This window comes from Coregonus clupeaformis, chromosome 19 (genome assembly GCF_020615455.1).
Source record: "Coregonus clupeaformis isolate EN_2021a chromosome 19, ASM2061545v1, whole genome shotgun sequence".
In the NCBI taxonomy this organism is placed as follows: Eukaryota; Metazoa; Chordata; class Actinopteri; order Salmoniformes; family Salmonidae; genus Coregonus; species Coregonus clupeaformis.
This window is the reverse complement of record NC_059210.1, coordinates 9,411,812-9,425,590: the sequence shown is the minus strand read 5'-3', so window position 1 is coordinate 9,425,590 and position 13,779 is coordinate 9,411,812. Positions and strand designations below refer to the sequence as shown.

Sequence of the window (13,779 nt, the reverse complement as noted above, 5' to 3'; positions counted from 1 at the left end):
GTAAACGAAAAAGTGTTAAACAAATCAAAATATATTTTATATTTGAGATTCTTCAAATAGCCACCCTTTGCCTTGATGACAGCTTTGCACTCTCTTGGCAAAGTATAAGGGAGTTGTACTCCAGTCTTGTAGGTGGCGGTAATGCAACATTTATTGGATGCCAACCGCCGTTAAACCTCATCTAAGAATAAAGAAGAACGTAAACGCTCCTCCTCACCACTGGCTTTGGGCAAAATGGAGGGTTTACGAGGCCAAACCCAACTGCACCAGCATGATGGAGACACTTGTTGCGCAAAATCATCTGGGACGCCAATCATACCTGATATAAGCGTGAAAGTGATACATTACAATCTGATTCTACAGGCTACACACGCACCTTAATTGATTCAACATTAAGCTATATATCCATGTAATTTGGATGGATATACATAATTCCATTTAACCCGAACACTTTCTGCGCTTCCACGAAACACGCCGACGGCTAAACCAATCAGCTTGCAGTATGGTGTCACCTCCTGTCTTTCACAAGCAGTGTGGCTGCTGCTCTGAAGTGTGTGTAACCGTCTAGCTAGCTAGCTAGCGTCGTTTTTTAACTTATTTTATTCATTTCAAATCATGTCAGCGATACTATTCCTGAAAAACTTGCACCGCGTCAGCCGAGTACCTCTCAGTGTCTTTCGACCAGTCGTCAGTTGTCTGTATCACACCCAGAAAGGAGTCTACGGGTACCGACCCAAACAAAGCCAGGGGCACCCGGAGTTGCACGGTGACCCAGTCTCGTATATCACTGCACTCAATCGAGGTCAGTAGGTTTTGCTGATAATGAACATCTTAAACCTTTAGCAATTATTCTTTGTCATTATCAATTGGAAAATAACTATTGGACAACATTCCCAGTGGGCAAAAACTGGTTGAAAAGACATCCGTATGACGTCTTATTCTGGTCGCAAACTGTTAACCCCCCCGGTCTTTTTACTGAGCAGAATAGGACGTATTTTTCTGACCACAATATGACCAGCTGGTCATAATTCGGCCCGCTATATTATGTAGCCTGCTGGTCATAGTTAAGACCTCATCATAACCTGGTAATGACTAACTGACTACAGTGTATTACCTACTGTAAAAAAAAGTATTGCAGAGGATAAAGTTGGACATTGAAAACATTGTTAATTGCATTTCTATTTGTTTCCATTATCACCAATTAAAGTTTAAATCTGCAACATATTCTTACATTTCAAATAGGTCAAGCAATGGCAAAAACAAATCTACATGAACATTTTTTGCACATCTGCATACAGTAATGTTTCATAATTCACCCACAGACATTACATACATAGAAAGACTGGGACACAGTGTATATAACGGTCCAATGTTTTATTGTATTAATTATTAATAAGAGTGGTGTGATGGGGTGGATCCTCATCAAGGACCTTTGAGCGTAGAAGGCAATCTGGAGTGTAGTGGCCCCGTTGAACAGTGGTGTGATGTGTCAGATCTGCAGTGAAGAGAATCAGTGCATTACAACTTTATCAATTTGAGATTTTAAAATAACTAGACAATGACATTTCTGAAGAAACGTTGTGGACTTAGCTGGCTAAAAGTATTTCCATGGTACCAGTTGAATTAGTTTGTGGCAGTTATAGCTTGGAGATGTCTTCAAAAAAGAGCAACTTGCTTATATACATACTTTGCATCCTCCACCACCACCGCGGTCAGGGGCATATTTTAGGACTTTCCAGAGGGTCCACAACAGCCTTTTCTGGCTTTTCATGACACTTACGTGCTTAATTAGCTATCTAGCGTGCTCCAAACACCTGTGTGTAACTGGGGAGGAAGTATAGTTTGTCAACTGGAGGCACACACAGCTTGTGGATCTGTACAAAACTTCAACAGTAAGTATATTTTTTATTTGAAAGATTATTTATCGCTGATATGAAAGACAAGGGGCATATGCTTCGAAAAACCGGTATGAAAGCGATGATTATAGACATTAAAACACAGCGTTGGAATTGTAGTTCACACGGAGCAATCAGTGGGCGACTGTAACTGTTGAAAACTCTAGATATGGAGAAGGGTTTTCAAGAGCTAGCTTGGACCCTACTTTACATCATCGGAGGTTTTGTGTTGTGCCCGCCATCGGTTGAGACACAACATGCTCTTGAATACTAGATGGTTGTCATTTCAATCATAGAAATATAATGAATAGAATGGACCTATCCTTACAGACCACTGCAGTTTAGGCTAGCTGGTACGCCATTAGAAAGGTGGCCGTTTATCATGGATGTCTCATGGTATGGTGGGGTATGCAAAATGGGTCAACTTTGAGCACCTTTATCTGTTGAATGTTTTGGCATTCAGGTCAAAAAAGTCACGTTCTGAGCACTTCTACAATGGGCAAATATGTATGGAAGGTTTCGTTCAAATCAAAATGGATTTACCCCCCTCCTCCGTTTACACAGACCATGGGCTAGCACGTCTGGTGGAGGCTTACCGAACACATGGACACAAGGCTGCTAAAATTAACCCTCTGCTGCCCGACGACCCAGTGGAGGACAGTGTGCCAGAGATCAACATGTTGACTGGGGCTGTACAAGGACCCCTCAACACATCAGGTAGGCTATGGCTATGTGGTCTATTGACTTCTTCATTTTAAAGGAGTTTGTAATGGGATGGGTAGAACTCTTCATTGATTTAAATCAATCTATCAATAAATACACTTCACATTGACAGCGTTTTCTGTCTACTAATACTATCTTCATACTCCTACTAGGCTACTAGCTAGCTACTACTAGGCTACTAGCTAGCTACTACTAGGCTACTAGCTAGCTACTACTAGGTAGTTCTACTGTAGTGTAGGTAAGAGGGAAGCCTTACGGAGAGGCCAATGTTAAACCCATCACCAAACATTTGAATTGCTAAACCAACCATACATTACAGTTAGACCAATTAAATGGGAAGCGCATCCCTGTGTGCCTGGAAATGGCCCAAACTTCTAATGCTAATTTGTATGTTGACTTGCTCGCAGCACGTCAATTTAACATCAATACATCAACTTAACACAGGCTCTCATTCTGAGTGGATGGTGTCGCATTCTGAGTGGATGGTGTCGCCTGGGGATGAAGCAATTTCAGTGACAGTCAATAATAATATCTCACACCTCAGTAATTACTGTTTATGCCATGGCATTGTTGAATACTAATTTCTGATTGGCTTGAAGGGAATTCTAGAGCGTGCATTATTTCCCTGTAACGCACGGGATATTTGCACGATATAATTCAATGGCTATAGTTCATTCTTGTTCCATGTTTGAGCTGCTTTTGAAAGCAAAAGTCAAATTGAAAACATTATCGGCATTGTTTAATTAGATTTCTGTAATAGCAAGCTAGACTGATGGTTTGGTTAACTAAACTAGCAAGTCTGTATGTTTGGTTGCCAAGGCAACTACTGTTACTATCTAGTAAACTTGCTAGCTACTTTTGGATCTTGAACACATTTCTATCTGCAAATGAATTCATTTCTAGCGGTAAATTAGTTAAATTGTAGCCATGGTATAAAAGGGATAATCAGCTTGGGGCTCTATGCGTTCTCTGGAAAATAATGCAACTCCGTGGAAGGTCTGTTCCACTCCACTAGCGCGTTGTGGAACACACCTTTCACGTCGTTCATTGTTTTCCAGAGAACGCATAGAGCCCCAAGCTGATTATCCCTTACATAAGCACTCCCAAATTAATAGACCACTCAAATGCAGGTAATACACATTAAATAGTGGATATGATTCAGAGGGTAAAAGCACTTTCTGAAAACTGGGGATGTAAAAAGGGCTTTATAAATACATTTGAGTTATTCAGGGTGTCTATAATATCCATCACCTTCATCCCTACATGGAGATGAGGAATTCTTAATTCTATTGCGTCACATGTACAACACAAACACACATGATTTGTCCTGCATACTGCAACACATTTGCGACCAAACAGATCTTTCTCAGGCAGGGTTCACCTGATAAAAAGAAAAAGCCTCAAGGGAGACTCTTATATGAACTCCTTTTCATCCAGGACTACAGCATTTTGGTAAAGCCGAGGCGTCGGTGGAGGAGGTGATTGCCTACCTGGAGGGGGCCTACTGTGGCCGCATTTCCATAGAGACCAGTCAGCTGACCAGCCTGGAGGAAAGGGAGTGGCTCGCAGACCGCTTCGAGGAGCTGAAGAAAGAGATGTTTACTGTGGAGGAGAGGAAAAAGCTGGCCAAGCTCATGCTGGAGTCACAGGTAGATGGATGGAGGGAGGGATAATGGATAAATGGAAAGAGACATCCACAGAGGAGAGAACGGGCCAAGCTAATGCTGGCATCACAGGTAGATGGATGGAGGGAGGGAGGAATGGATTGATAGAGAGACGTTGTCGTACTGTATTTATAGTCTGAGCTTTAATAGCCTAACTAATAAAAATTATGATCTTATCTAACATCAGAGTAATTGGCATCTAGTACAAATCTCCCCATGAGAATAATAAAGTCATTATCTTATTAGCGAGAATGAGGTGGTATTGTTTTTTTTGTCCTATTTCCAAGAAAGACTGAGACAGATCTTGCTGACTTATTTATTTTAGTATTTTGCCTTTATTTAACCAGAAGTAATCGAGAACACGTTCTCTTGTACAATAACAACCTGTTTCTTGTGTTACCTCAGGAGTTCGATCACTTTCTGGCCACAAAGTTCTCCACGGTGAAGCGTTATGGCGGTGAGGGAGCAGAGAGCATGATGGGAGTGTTTTACGAGATGTTCCGTCTGTCTTCCCACAGCGGGGTGACAGACATCGTCATGGGGATGCCTCACCGCGGAAGACTCAACCTCCTCACGGGGCTGCTGCAGTTCCCACCAGAGGTCAGGGTTCAGACATCTTCCAGGTCAAAGGTCATGACTGTAATGGCTACCATGAATGACCCTGGGATGACTAATAAAGATGGTCTCACACTCCCAATCCATATGAATGAACCAATGTTTTGACACCAATTGCCTTCCTCAGGGTTCGCTCCTTGGACTTTAAACTTGTATTTATTCATATATTGATTGATTGTTTTATATTTATTTGGGATGTGCACCTCCTGTCTCCTCTGTCCCTCCACCTCCAGCTGATGTTCCGTAAGATGCGTGGCCTCAGTGAGTTCCCAGCAGACTCTCCCTCCATCGGGGATGTCCTCTCCCACCTCACCTCCTCTGTAGAGCTGGACTTCGGTGCTGCCCACCCACTCCATGTGACCATGCTGCCCAACCCTTCCCACCTGGAGGCCATCAACCCAGTAACCCAGGGGAAGACCCGCGCCCGCCAGCAGCTCAAACAGGAGGGAGACTACTCCCCAGATGAGAACGCTCAGCCTGGTGATAAAGTTGTCTGTCTCCAGGTATGGTACTGAGACCATAGACATAGCCGTACGTAGACACATATCTAGACGCGGCTCAACAGGAGGGAGACTACTCCCCTGAAAGACAATGTTCAGCCTGAGGACAATATAACCTGTGGAGTATTGTCTGGAAAGCCAATATAACCAGTATGAAGTGTGGCCCTTTGGACCTTGGTGAGGATGGAATGTGGCCCCCTGGGCAAAAATCTAATCAAAATGTATTTGTCACATGCGCCAAATGAAATGCTTACTTACAAGCCCTTAACCAACAATGCAGTTTAAGAAAAATAAGTGTTAAGTAAAATAGATAAGTAAAAAAAATTATAATAATTAAAGAGCAGCAGTGAAATAACAGTAGTGAGGCTATATATAGGGGGTACCGGTACAGAGTCAATGTGTGGGGCACAGGTTAGTCGAGGTAATATGTACATGTAGGTAGAGTTAAAGTGACTATGCATAGATAATAAACAGAGTAGCAGCAGCGTAAAAGAGTGGGTCAATGCAAATAGTCCGGGTAGCCATTTGATTAGCTGTTCAGGAATCTTATGGCTTGGGGGTAGAAGCTGTTAAGAAGCCTTTTGGACCTAGACTTGGCCCTCTGGTGCCGCTTGCCGTGTGGTAGCAGAGAGAACAGTCTATGACTAGGGTGGCTGGAGTCTTTGACAATTTTTTGTGCCTTCCTCTGACACCGCCTGGTATAAAGGTCCTGGATGGCAGGAAGCTTGGCCCCAGTGATGTACTGGGCCGTACGCACTACCCTCTGTAGTGCCTTGCGGTCGGAGGCCGAGCAGTTGCCATACCAGGCAGTGATGCAACCAGTCAGGATGCTCTCGACGGTGCAGCTGTATAACCTTTTGAGGATCTGAGGGCCCATGCCAAATCTTTTCAGTCTCCTGAGGGGGAATTAAGGAGTTAGTCAGATAACTTGCCTAAATATTATGAAAGAAAGTTTATATTTTTGAGAAATATAAGCTTGAAATGGGCATGGTCTAATTGACTCGACAACCAAAAACACATATCGAAGTTTAGCTTTCTTAATGAACCAGAAATCTATAGTTATTTCTGGTTGTTTATCAAAGTTAGCTGGCTAACTTGTTAATCCTGCTTACCCCTCTGAACTAGAAACACATTCACTCAGCCAAACCTCTATAGAATAGGATACTTTATTGCTCTCTAGTGAATTTGCCTTGCACAGTTGAAAAGCACTTATGGTACAATATGTAATAAAGAGGGATAGTGGAAAGGGATTATGACACTGAAGTAAAGTTTATATAGACATACCGGCGTGGTCCATCGTTGACGTCAATTATGAAGGATATTTTCCAACTTTCAGGCCTGCAATTAACTGGTGATTATTGTGGAACCTATCCTTCGTTTTCTCAGGTCCATGGGGATGCCTCATTCTCGGGTCAAGGAATTGTTCCAGAGACATTCACCATTTCACTACTCCCCCACTTCAGAGTCGGTGGGAGCATCCACCTCATTGTAAACAACCAAGTGGGTTATACCACTCCGTCTGCGAGAGGGAGATCGTCTTTATACTGCAGCGATGTTGGTATGTAAAATCTATCACTGTATCTAAAAATCTTAATTGGAATTTTTATATACAGTGAGGGAAAAAAGTATTTGATCCCCTGCTGATTTTGTACGTTTGCCCACTGACAAAGAAATGATCAGTCTATAATTTTAATGGTAGGTTTATTTGAACAGTGAGAGACAGAATAACAACAAAAAAAATGTTATAAATTGATTTGCATTTTAATGAGGGAAATAAGTATTTGACCCCCTCTCAATCAGAAAGATTTCTGGCTCCCAGGTGTCTTTTATACAGGTAACGAGCTGAGATTAGGAGCACACTCTTAAAGGGAGTGCTCCTAATCTCAGCTTGTTACCTGTATAAAAGACACCTGTCCACAGAAGCAATCAATCAATCAGATTTCAAACTCTCCACCATGGCCAAGACCAAAGAGCTCTCCAAGGATGTCACGGACAAGATTGTAGACCTACACAAGGCTGGAATGGGCTACAAGACCATCGCCAAGCAGCTTGGTGAGAAGGAGACAACAGATAACTGTAACTGTCAATCTCCCTCGGCCTGGGGCTCCATGCAAGATCTCACCTCGTGGAGTTGCAATGATCATGTGAACGGTGAGGAATCAGCCCAGAACTACACGGGTGGATCTTGTCAATGATCTCAAGGCAGCTGGGACCATAGTCACCAAGAAAACAATTGGTAACACACTACGCCGTGAAGGACTAAAATCTTGCAGCGCCCGCAAGATCCCCCTGCTCAAGAAAGCACATATACATGCCCATCTGAAGTTTGCCAATGAACATCTGAATGATTCAGAGGAGAACTGGGTGAAATTGTTGTGGTCAGATGAGACCAAAATCGAGCTCTTTGGCATCAACTCAACTCGCCGTGTTTGGAGGAGGAGGAATGCTGCCTATGACCCCAAGAACACCAGCCCCACGTCAAACATGGAGGTGGAAACATTATGCTTTGGGGATGTTTTTCTGCTAAGGGGACAGGACAACTTCACCGCATCAAAGGGACGATGGACGGGGCCATGTACCGTCAAATCTTGGGTGAGAACCTCCTTCCCTCAGCCAGGGCATTGAAAATGGGTCGTGGATGGGTATTCCAGCATGACAATGACCCAAAACACATGGCCAAGGCAACAAAGGAGTGGCTCAAGAAGAAGCACATTAAGGTCCTGGAGTGGCCTAGCCAGTCTCCAGACCTTAATCCCATAGAAAATCTGTGGAGGGAGCTGAAGGTTCGAGTTGCCAAACATCAGTCTCGAAACCTTAATGACTTGGAGAAGATCTGCAAAGAGGAGTGGGACAAAATCCCTCCTGAGATGTGTGCAAACCTGGTGGCCAACTACAAGAAACGTCTGACCTCTGTGATTGCCAACAAGGGTTTTGCCACCAAGTACTAAGTCATGTTTTGCAGAGGGGTCAAATACTTATTTCCCTCATTAAAATGCAAATCAATTTATAAAATTTTTGACATGCGTTTTTCTGGATTTTGTTGTTGTTATTCTGTCTCTCACTGTTCAAATAAACCTACCATTAAAATTCTAGACTGATCAAATCAAATCAAATCAAATCAAATTTTATTGGTCACATGCGCCGAATACAACAGGTGCAGACATTGCAGTGAAATGCTTACTTACAGCCCTTAACCAACAGTGCATTTATTTTCAACAAAAAAAGTAAGAATAAAACAACAACAACAAAAAAGTGTTGAGAAAAAAAGAGCAGAAGTAAAATAAAGTGACAGTAGGGAGGCTATATATACAGTAAAATAAAGTGACAGTAGGGAGGCTATATATACAGGGGGGTACCGTTGCAGAGTCAATGTGCGGGGGCACCGGCTAGTTGAGGTAGTTGAGGTAATATGTACATGTGGGTAGAGTTAAAGTGACTATGCATAAATACTTAACAGAGTAGCAGCAGCGTAAAAAGGATGGGGTGGGGGGCAGTGCAAATAGTCCGGGTAGCCATGATTAGCTGTTCAGGAGTCTTATGGCTTGGGGGTAGAAGCTGTTGAGAAGTCTTTTGGACCTAGACTTGGCACTCCGGTACCGCTTGCCGTGCGGTAGCAGAGAGAACAGTCTATGACTAGGGTGGCTGGAGTCTTTGACAATTTTGAGGGCCTTCCTCTGACACCGCCTGGTATAGAGGTCCTGGATGGCAGGGAGCTTTGCCCCAGTGATGTACTGGGCCGTACGCACTACCCTCTGTAGTGCCTTGCGGTCAGAGGCCAAGCAGTTGCCATACCAGGCGGTGATGCAACCAGTCAGGATGCTCTCGATGGTGCAGCTGTAGAATTTTTTGAGGATCTGAGGACCCATGCCAAATCTTTTTAGTCTCCTGAGGGGGAATAGGCTTTGTCGTGCCCTCTTCACGACTGTCTTGGTGTGTTTGGACCATGATAGTTCGTTGGTGATGTGGACACCAAGGAACTTGAAGCTCTCAACCTGTTCCACTACAGCCCCGTCGAAGAGAATGGGGGCGTGCTCAGTCCTCTTTTTTTTCCTGTAGTCCACAATCATCTCCTTTGTCTTGGTCACGTTGAGGGAGAGGTTGTTGTCCTGGCACCACACGGCCAGATCTCTGACCTCCTCCCTATAGGCTGTCTCATCGTTGTCGGTGATCAGGCCTACCACTGTTGTGTCGTCGGCAAACTTAATGATGGTGTTGGAGTCGTGCCTGGCCATGCAGTCATGGGTGAACAGAGAGTACAGGAGGGGACTGAGCACGCACCCCTGAGGGGCCCCCCGTGTTGAGGATCAGTGTGGCAGATGTGTTGTTACCTACCCTTACCACCTGGGGGCGGCCCGTCAGGAAGTCCAGGATCCAGTTGCAGAGGGAGGTGTTTAGTCCCAGGATCCTTAGCTTAGTGATGAGCTTAGAGGGCACTATGGTGTTGAATGCTGAGCTGTAGTCAATGAATAGCATTCTCACGTAGGTGTTCCTCTTGTCCAGGTGGGAAAGGGCAGTGTGGAGTGCGATAGAGATTGCATCATCTGTGGATCTGTTGGGGCGGTATGCAAATTGGAGTGGGTCTAGGGTTTCTGGGATTATGCTGTTGATGTGAGCCATGACCAGTCTTTCAAAGCACTTCATGGCTACAGACGTCAGTGCTACGGGTCGGTAGTCATTTAGGCAGGTTATCTTAGAGTTCTTGGGCACGGGGACTATGGTGGTCTGCTTGAAACATGTTGGTATTACAGACTCAGTCAGGGACATGTTGAAAATGTCAGTGAAGACACTTGCCAGTTGGTCAGCACATGCTCGGAGTACACGTCCTGGTAATCCGTCTGGCCCTGCGGCCTTGTGAATGTTGACCTGCTTAAAAGTCTTTGTCAGTGGGCAAACGTACAAAATCAGCAGGGGATCAAATACTTTTTTCCCTCACTGTATATCTATGGGAATAATATCTATTGGAATTATAATGTGTGTGTGTGTGTGTGTATACAGCACCTTCAGAAAGTATTCAGACCCCTTGACTTTTTCCACATTTTGTTGTGTTACAGCCTTATTCAAAAATGGATGAAATAATAATATAATAATAAGCCATTTAGCAGATGCTTTTATCCAAAGCGACTTACAGTCATGTGTGCATAAATTTTTACGTATGGGTGGTCCCGGGGATCGAACCCACTACCATGGCGTTACAAGCGCCATGCTCTACCAATTGAGCTACAGAGGACCACCCATAAATAAATACAACATCTTCCTCATCAATCTACACACAATACCCCATAATGACAAAGCAAAAACAGGTTTTTAGAAATGTACCTTATTTACAGAAGTATTCAGACCCTTTGCTATGAGACTTGAAATTGAGCTCAGGTGCATCCTGTTTCCATTGATCATCCTTGAGATGTTTCTAAAACTTGATTGGAGTCCACCTGTGGTAAATTCAATTGAATAGACATGATTTGGAAAGGCACACAGTTGACAGTGCATGTCAGAGCAAAAACCAAGCCATGAGGTCGAAGGAATTGTCCGTAGAGCTCCGAGACAGGATTGTGTCGAGGCACAGATCTGGGGGGGAAGAGTACCAAAAAATGTCTGCAGCATTGAAGGTCCCCAAGAACACAGTGGCCTCCATCATTCTTAAATGGAAGAAGTTTGGAACCACCAAGACTCTTCCTACAGCTGGCCTCCTGGCCACACTGAGCAATCGGGGGAGAAGGGCCTTGGTCAGGGAGTTGACCAAGAACCCGATGGTCTCTCTGACAGAGGACAACCATCTCAGCAGCACTCCACCAATCAGGCCTTTATGGTAGAGTGGCCAGACGGAAGCCACTCCTCAGTAAAAGGCACATGACAGCCCGCTTGGAGTTTGCCAAAAAGCACCTAAAGACTCTCAGACAACGAGAAACAAGATTCTCTGGTCTGATGAAACCAAGATTGAACTCTTTGGCCTGAATGCCAAGTGTCACGTCTGGAGGAAACCTGGCACCATCCCTACGGTGAAGCATGGTGGTGGCAGCTTCATGCTGTGGGGATGTTTTTCAGCGGCAGGGACTGTGAGACTAGTCAGGATCGAGGCAAAGATTAACAGAGCAAAGTACAGAGAGATCCTTGATGAAAACCTGCTCCTGAGCGCTCAGGACCTCAGACTGAGTGGAAGGTTCACCTTCCAACAGGGTAACGACCCTAAGCACACAGCCAAGACAACACAGGAGTGGCTTTGGGGCAAGTCTCTGATTGTCCTTGAGTGGCCCAGCCAGAGCCTCTGTACGCCTATGTAGATATTCCAATAAAAATCAGCCGTTTCCAGATACAATAGACATTTACAACATTAACGGTAGTGTGTATATATACTTTAGTTTCATAAATAAAATTGGGAATTATAATATCGCTAACATAATTATAACATATTTCAAGTATATCTCTATGGGAATTATAATCAGTAATATATTTATATGGGAATGTCAATACATCTGTAATATCTCACTCTGTGTGTGTTCTCCCCTCTCCAGGTAAGATGGTGGGCTGTGCGGTGATCCATGTGAACGGTGATGATGTAGAGGAGGTGGTGCGAGCCACGCGGCTGGCGGTGGAGTACCAGAGACGCTTTAGGAAGGATGTCATCCTGGACCTGCTCTGCTACAGACAGTGGGGACACAACGAGCTGGACGAACCCGCCTTCACTAACCCTGCCATGTACAAGGTCATCCGGTAGGTTGTTCACTTCACTAACCCTGCCATGTACGAGGTTATCCGGTAGGTTGTTCAATTCACTAACCCTGCCATGTACGAGGTCATCCAGTAGGTTGTTCACTTCACTAACCCTGCCATGTACTAGGTCATCCGGTAGGTTGTTCACTTCACTAACCCTGCCATGTACGAGGTCATCCGGTAGGTTGTTCACTTCACTAACCCTGCCATGTACGAGGTCATCCGGTAGGTTGTTCACTTCACTAACCCTGCCATGTACGAGGTCATCCGGTAGGTTGTTCACTTCACTAACCCTGCCATGTACGAGGTCATCCGGTAGGTTGTTCACTTCACTAACCCTGCCATGTACGAGGTTATCCGGTAGGTTGTTCAATTCACTAACCCTGCCATGTACGAGGTCATCCGGTAGGTTGTTCACTTCACTAACCCTGCCATGTACGAGGTCATCCGGTAGGTTGTTCACTTCACTAACCCTGCCATGTACTAGGTCATCCGGTAGGTTGTTCACTTCACTAACCCTGCCATGTATCGAGGTCATCCGGTAGGTTGTTCACTTCACTAACCCTGCCATGTACGAGGTCATCCGGTAGGTTGTTCACTTCACTAACCCTGCCATGTACGAGGTCATCCGGTAGGTTGTTCACTTCACTAACCCTGCCATGTACGAGGTCATCCGGTAGGTTGTTCACTTCACTAACCCTGCCATGTACGAGGTTATCCGGTAGGTTGTTCAATTCACTAACCCTGCCATGTACGAGGTCATCCGGTAGGTTGTTCACTTCACTAACCCTGCCATGTACGAGGTCATCCGGTAGGTTGTTCACTTCACTAACCCTGCCATGTACGAGGTCATCCGGTATGTTGTTCACTTCACTAACCCTGCCATGTACGAGGTCATCCGGTAGGTTGTTCATTTCACTAACCCTGCCATGTACGAGGTCATCCGGTAGGTTGTTCACTTCACTAACCCTGCCATGTACAGTGGGGAAAAAAAGTATTTAGTCAGCCACCAATTGTGCAAGTTCTCCCACTTAAAAAGATGAGAGAGGCCTGTAATTTTCATCATAGGTACACGTCAACTATGACAGACAAAATGAGAAAAAGAAATCCAGAAAATCACATTGTAGGATTTTTAATGAATTTATTTGCAAATTATGGTGGAAAATAAGTATTTGGTCAATAACAAAAGTTTCTCAATACTTTGTTATATACCCTTTGTTGGCAATGACACAGGTCAAACGTTTTCTGTAAGTCTTCACAAGGTTTTCACACACTGTTGCTGGTATTTTGGCCCATTCCTCCATGCAGATCTCCTCTAGAGCAGTGATGTTTTGGGGCTGTCGCTGGGCAACACGGACTTTCAACTCCCTCCAATGATTTTCTATGGGGTTGAGATCTGGAGACTGGCTAGGCCACTCCAGGACCTTGAAATGCTTCTTACGAAGCCACTCCTTCGTTGCCCGGGTGGTGTGTTTGGGATCATTGTCATGCTGAAAGACCCAGCCACGTTTCATCTTCAATGCCCTTGCTGATGGAAGGAGGTTTTCACTCAAAATCTCATGATACATGGCCCCATTCATTCTTTCCTTTACACGGATCAGTCGTCCTGGTCCCTTTGCAGAAAAACAGCCCCAAAGCATGATGTTTCCACCCCCATGCTTCACAGTAGGTATG

At 44.6% G+C, this 13,779-nt stretch overlaps 1 protein-coding gene across 1 annotated transcript in view; it reads left to right on the top strand.

Annotated features, from left to right (window-relative positions):
- The first annotated feature begins 498 nt into the window (after positions 1-498).
- LOC121531607 (probable 2-oxoglutarate dehydrogenase E1 component DHKTD1, mitochondrial) overlaps positions 499-13,779 on the top strand; it is a 42,747-nt gene continuing 29,466 nt past the window's right edge. The window contains exons 1-7 of the mRNA XM_041836903.2: positions 499-802; positions 2,460-2,612; positions 4,056-4,267; positions 4,688-4,882; positions 5,131-5,400; positions 6,784-6,955; positions 11,907-12,105. Coding sequence (XP_041692837.2) covers positions 616-802; positions 2,460-2,612; positions 4,056-4,267; positions 4,688-4,882; positions 5,131-5,400; positions 6,784-6,955; positions 11,907-12,105 — 1,388 coding nt within the window. The 5' untranslated portion in view covers positions 499-615. The remainder of the gene's footprint in view (positions 803-2,459; positions 2,613-4,055; positions 4,268-4,687; positions 4,883-5,130; positions 5,401-6,783; positions 6,956-11,906; positions 12,106-13,779) is intronic.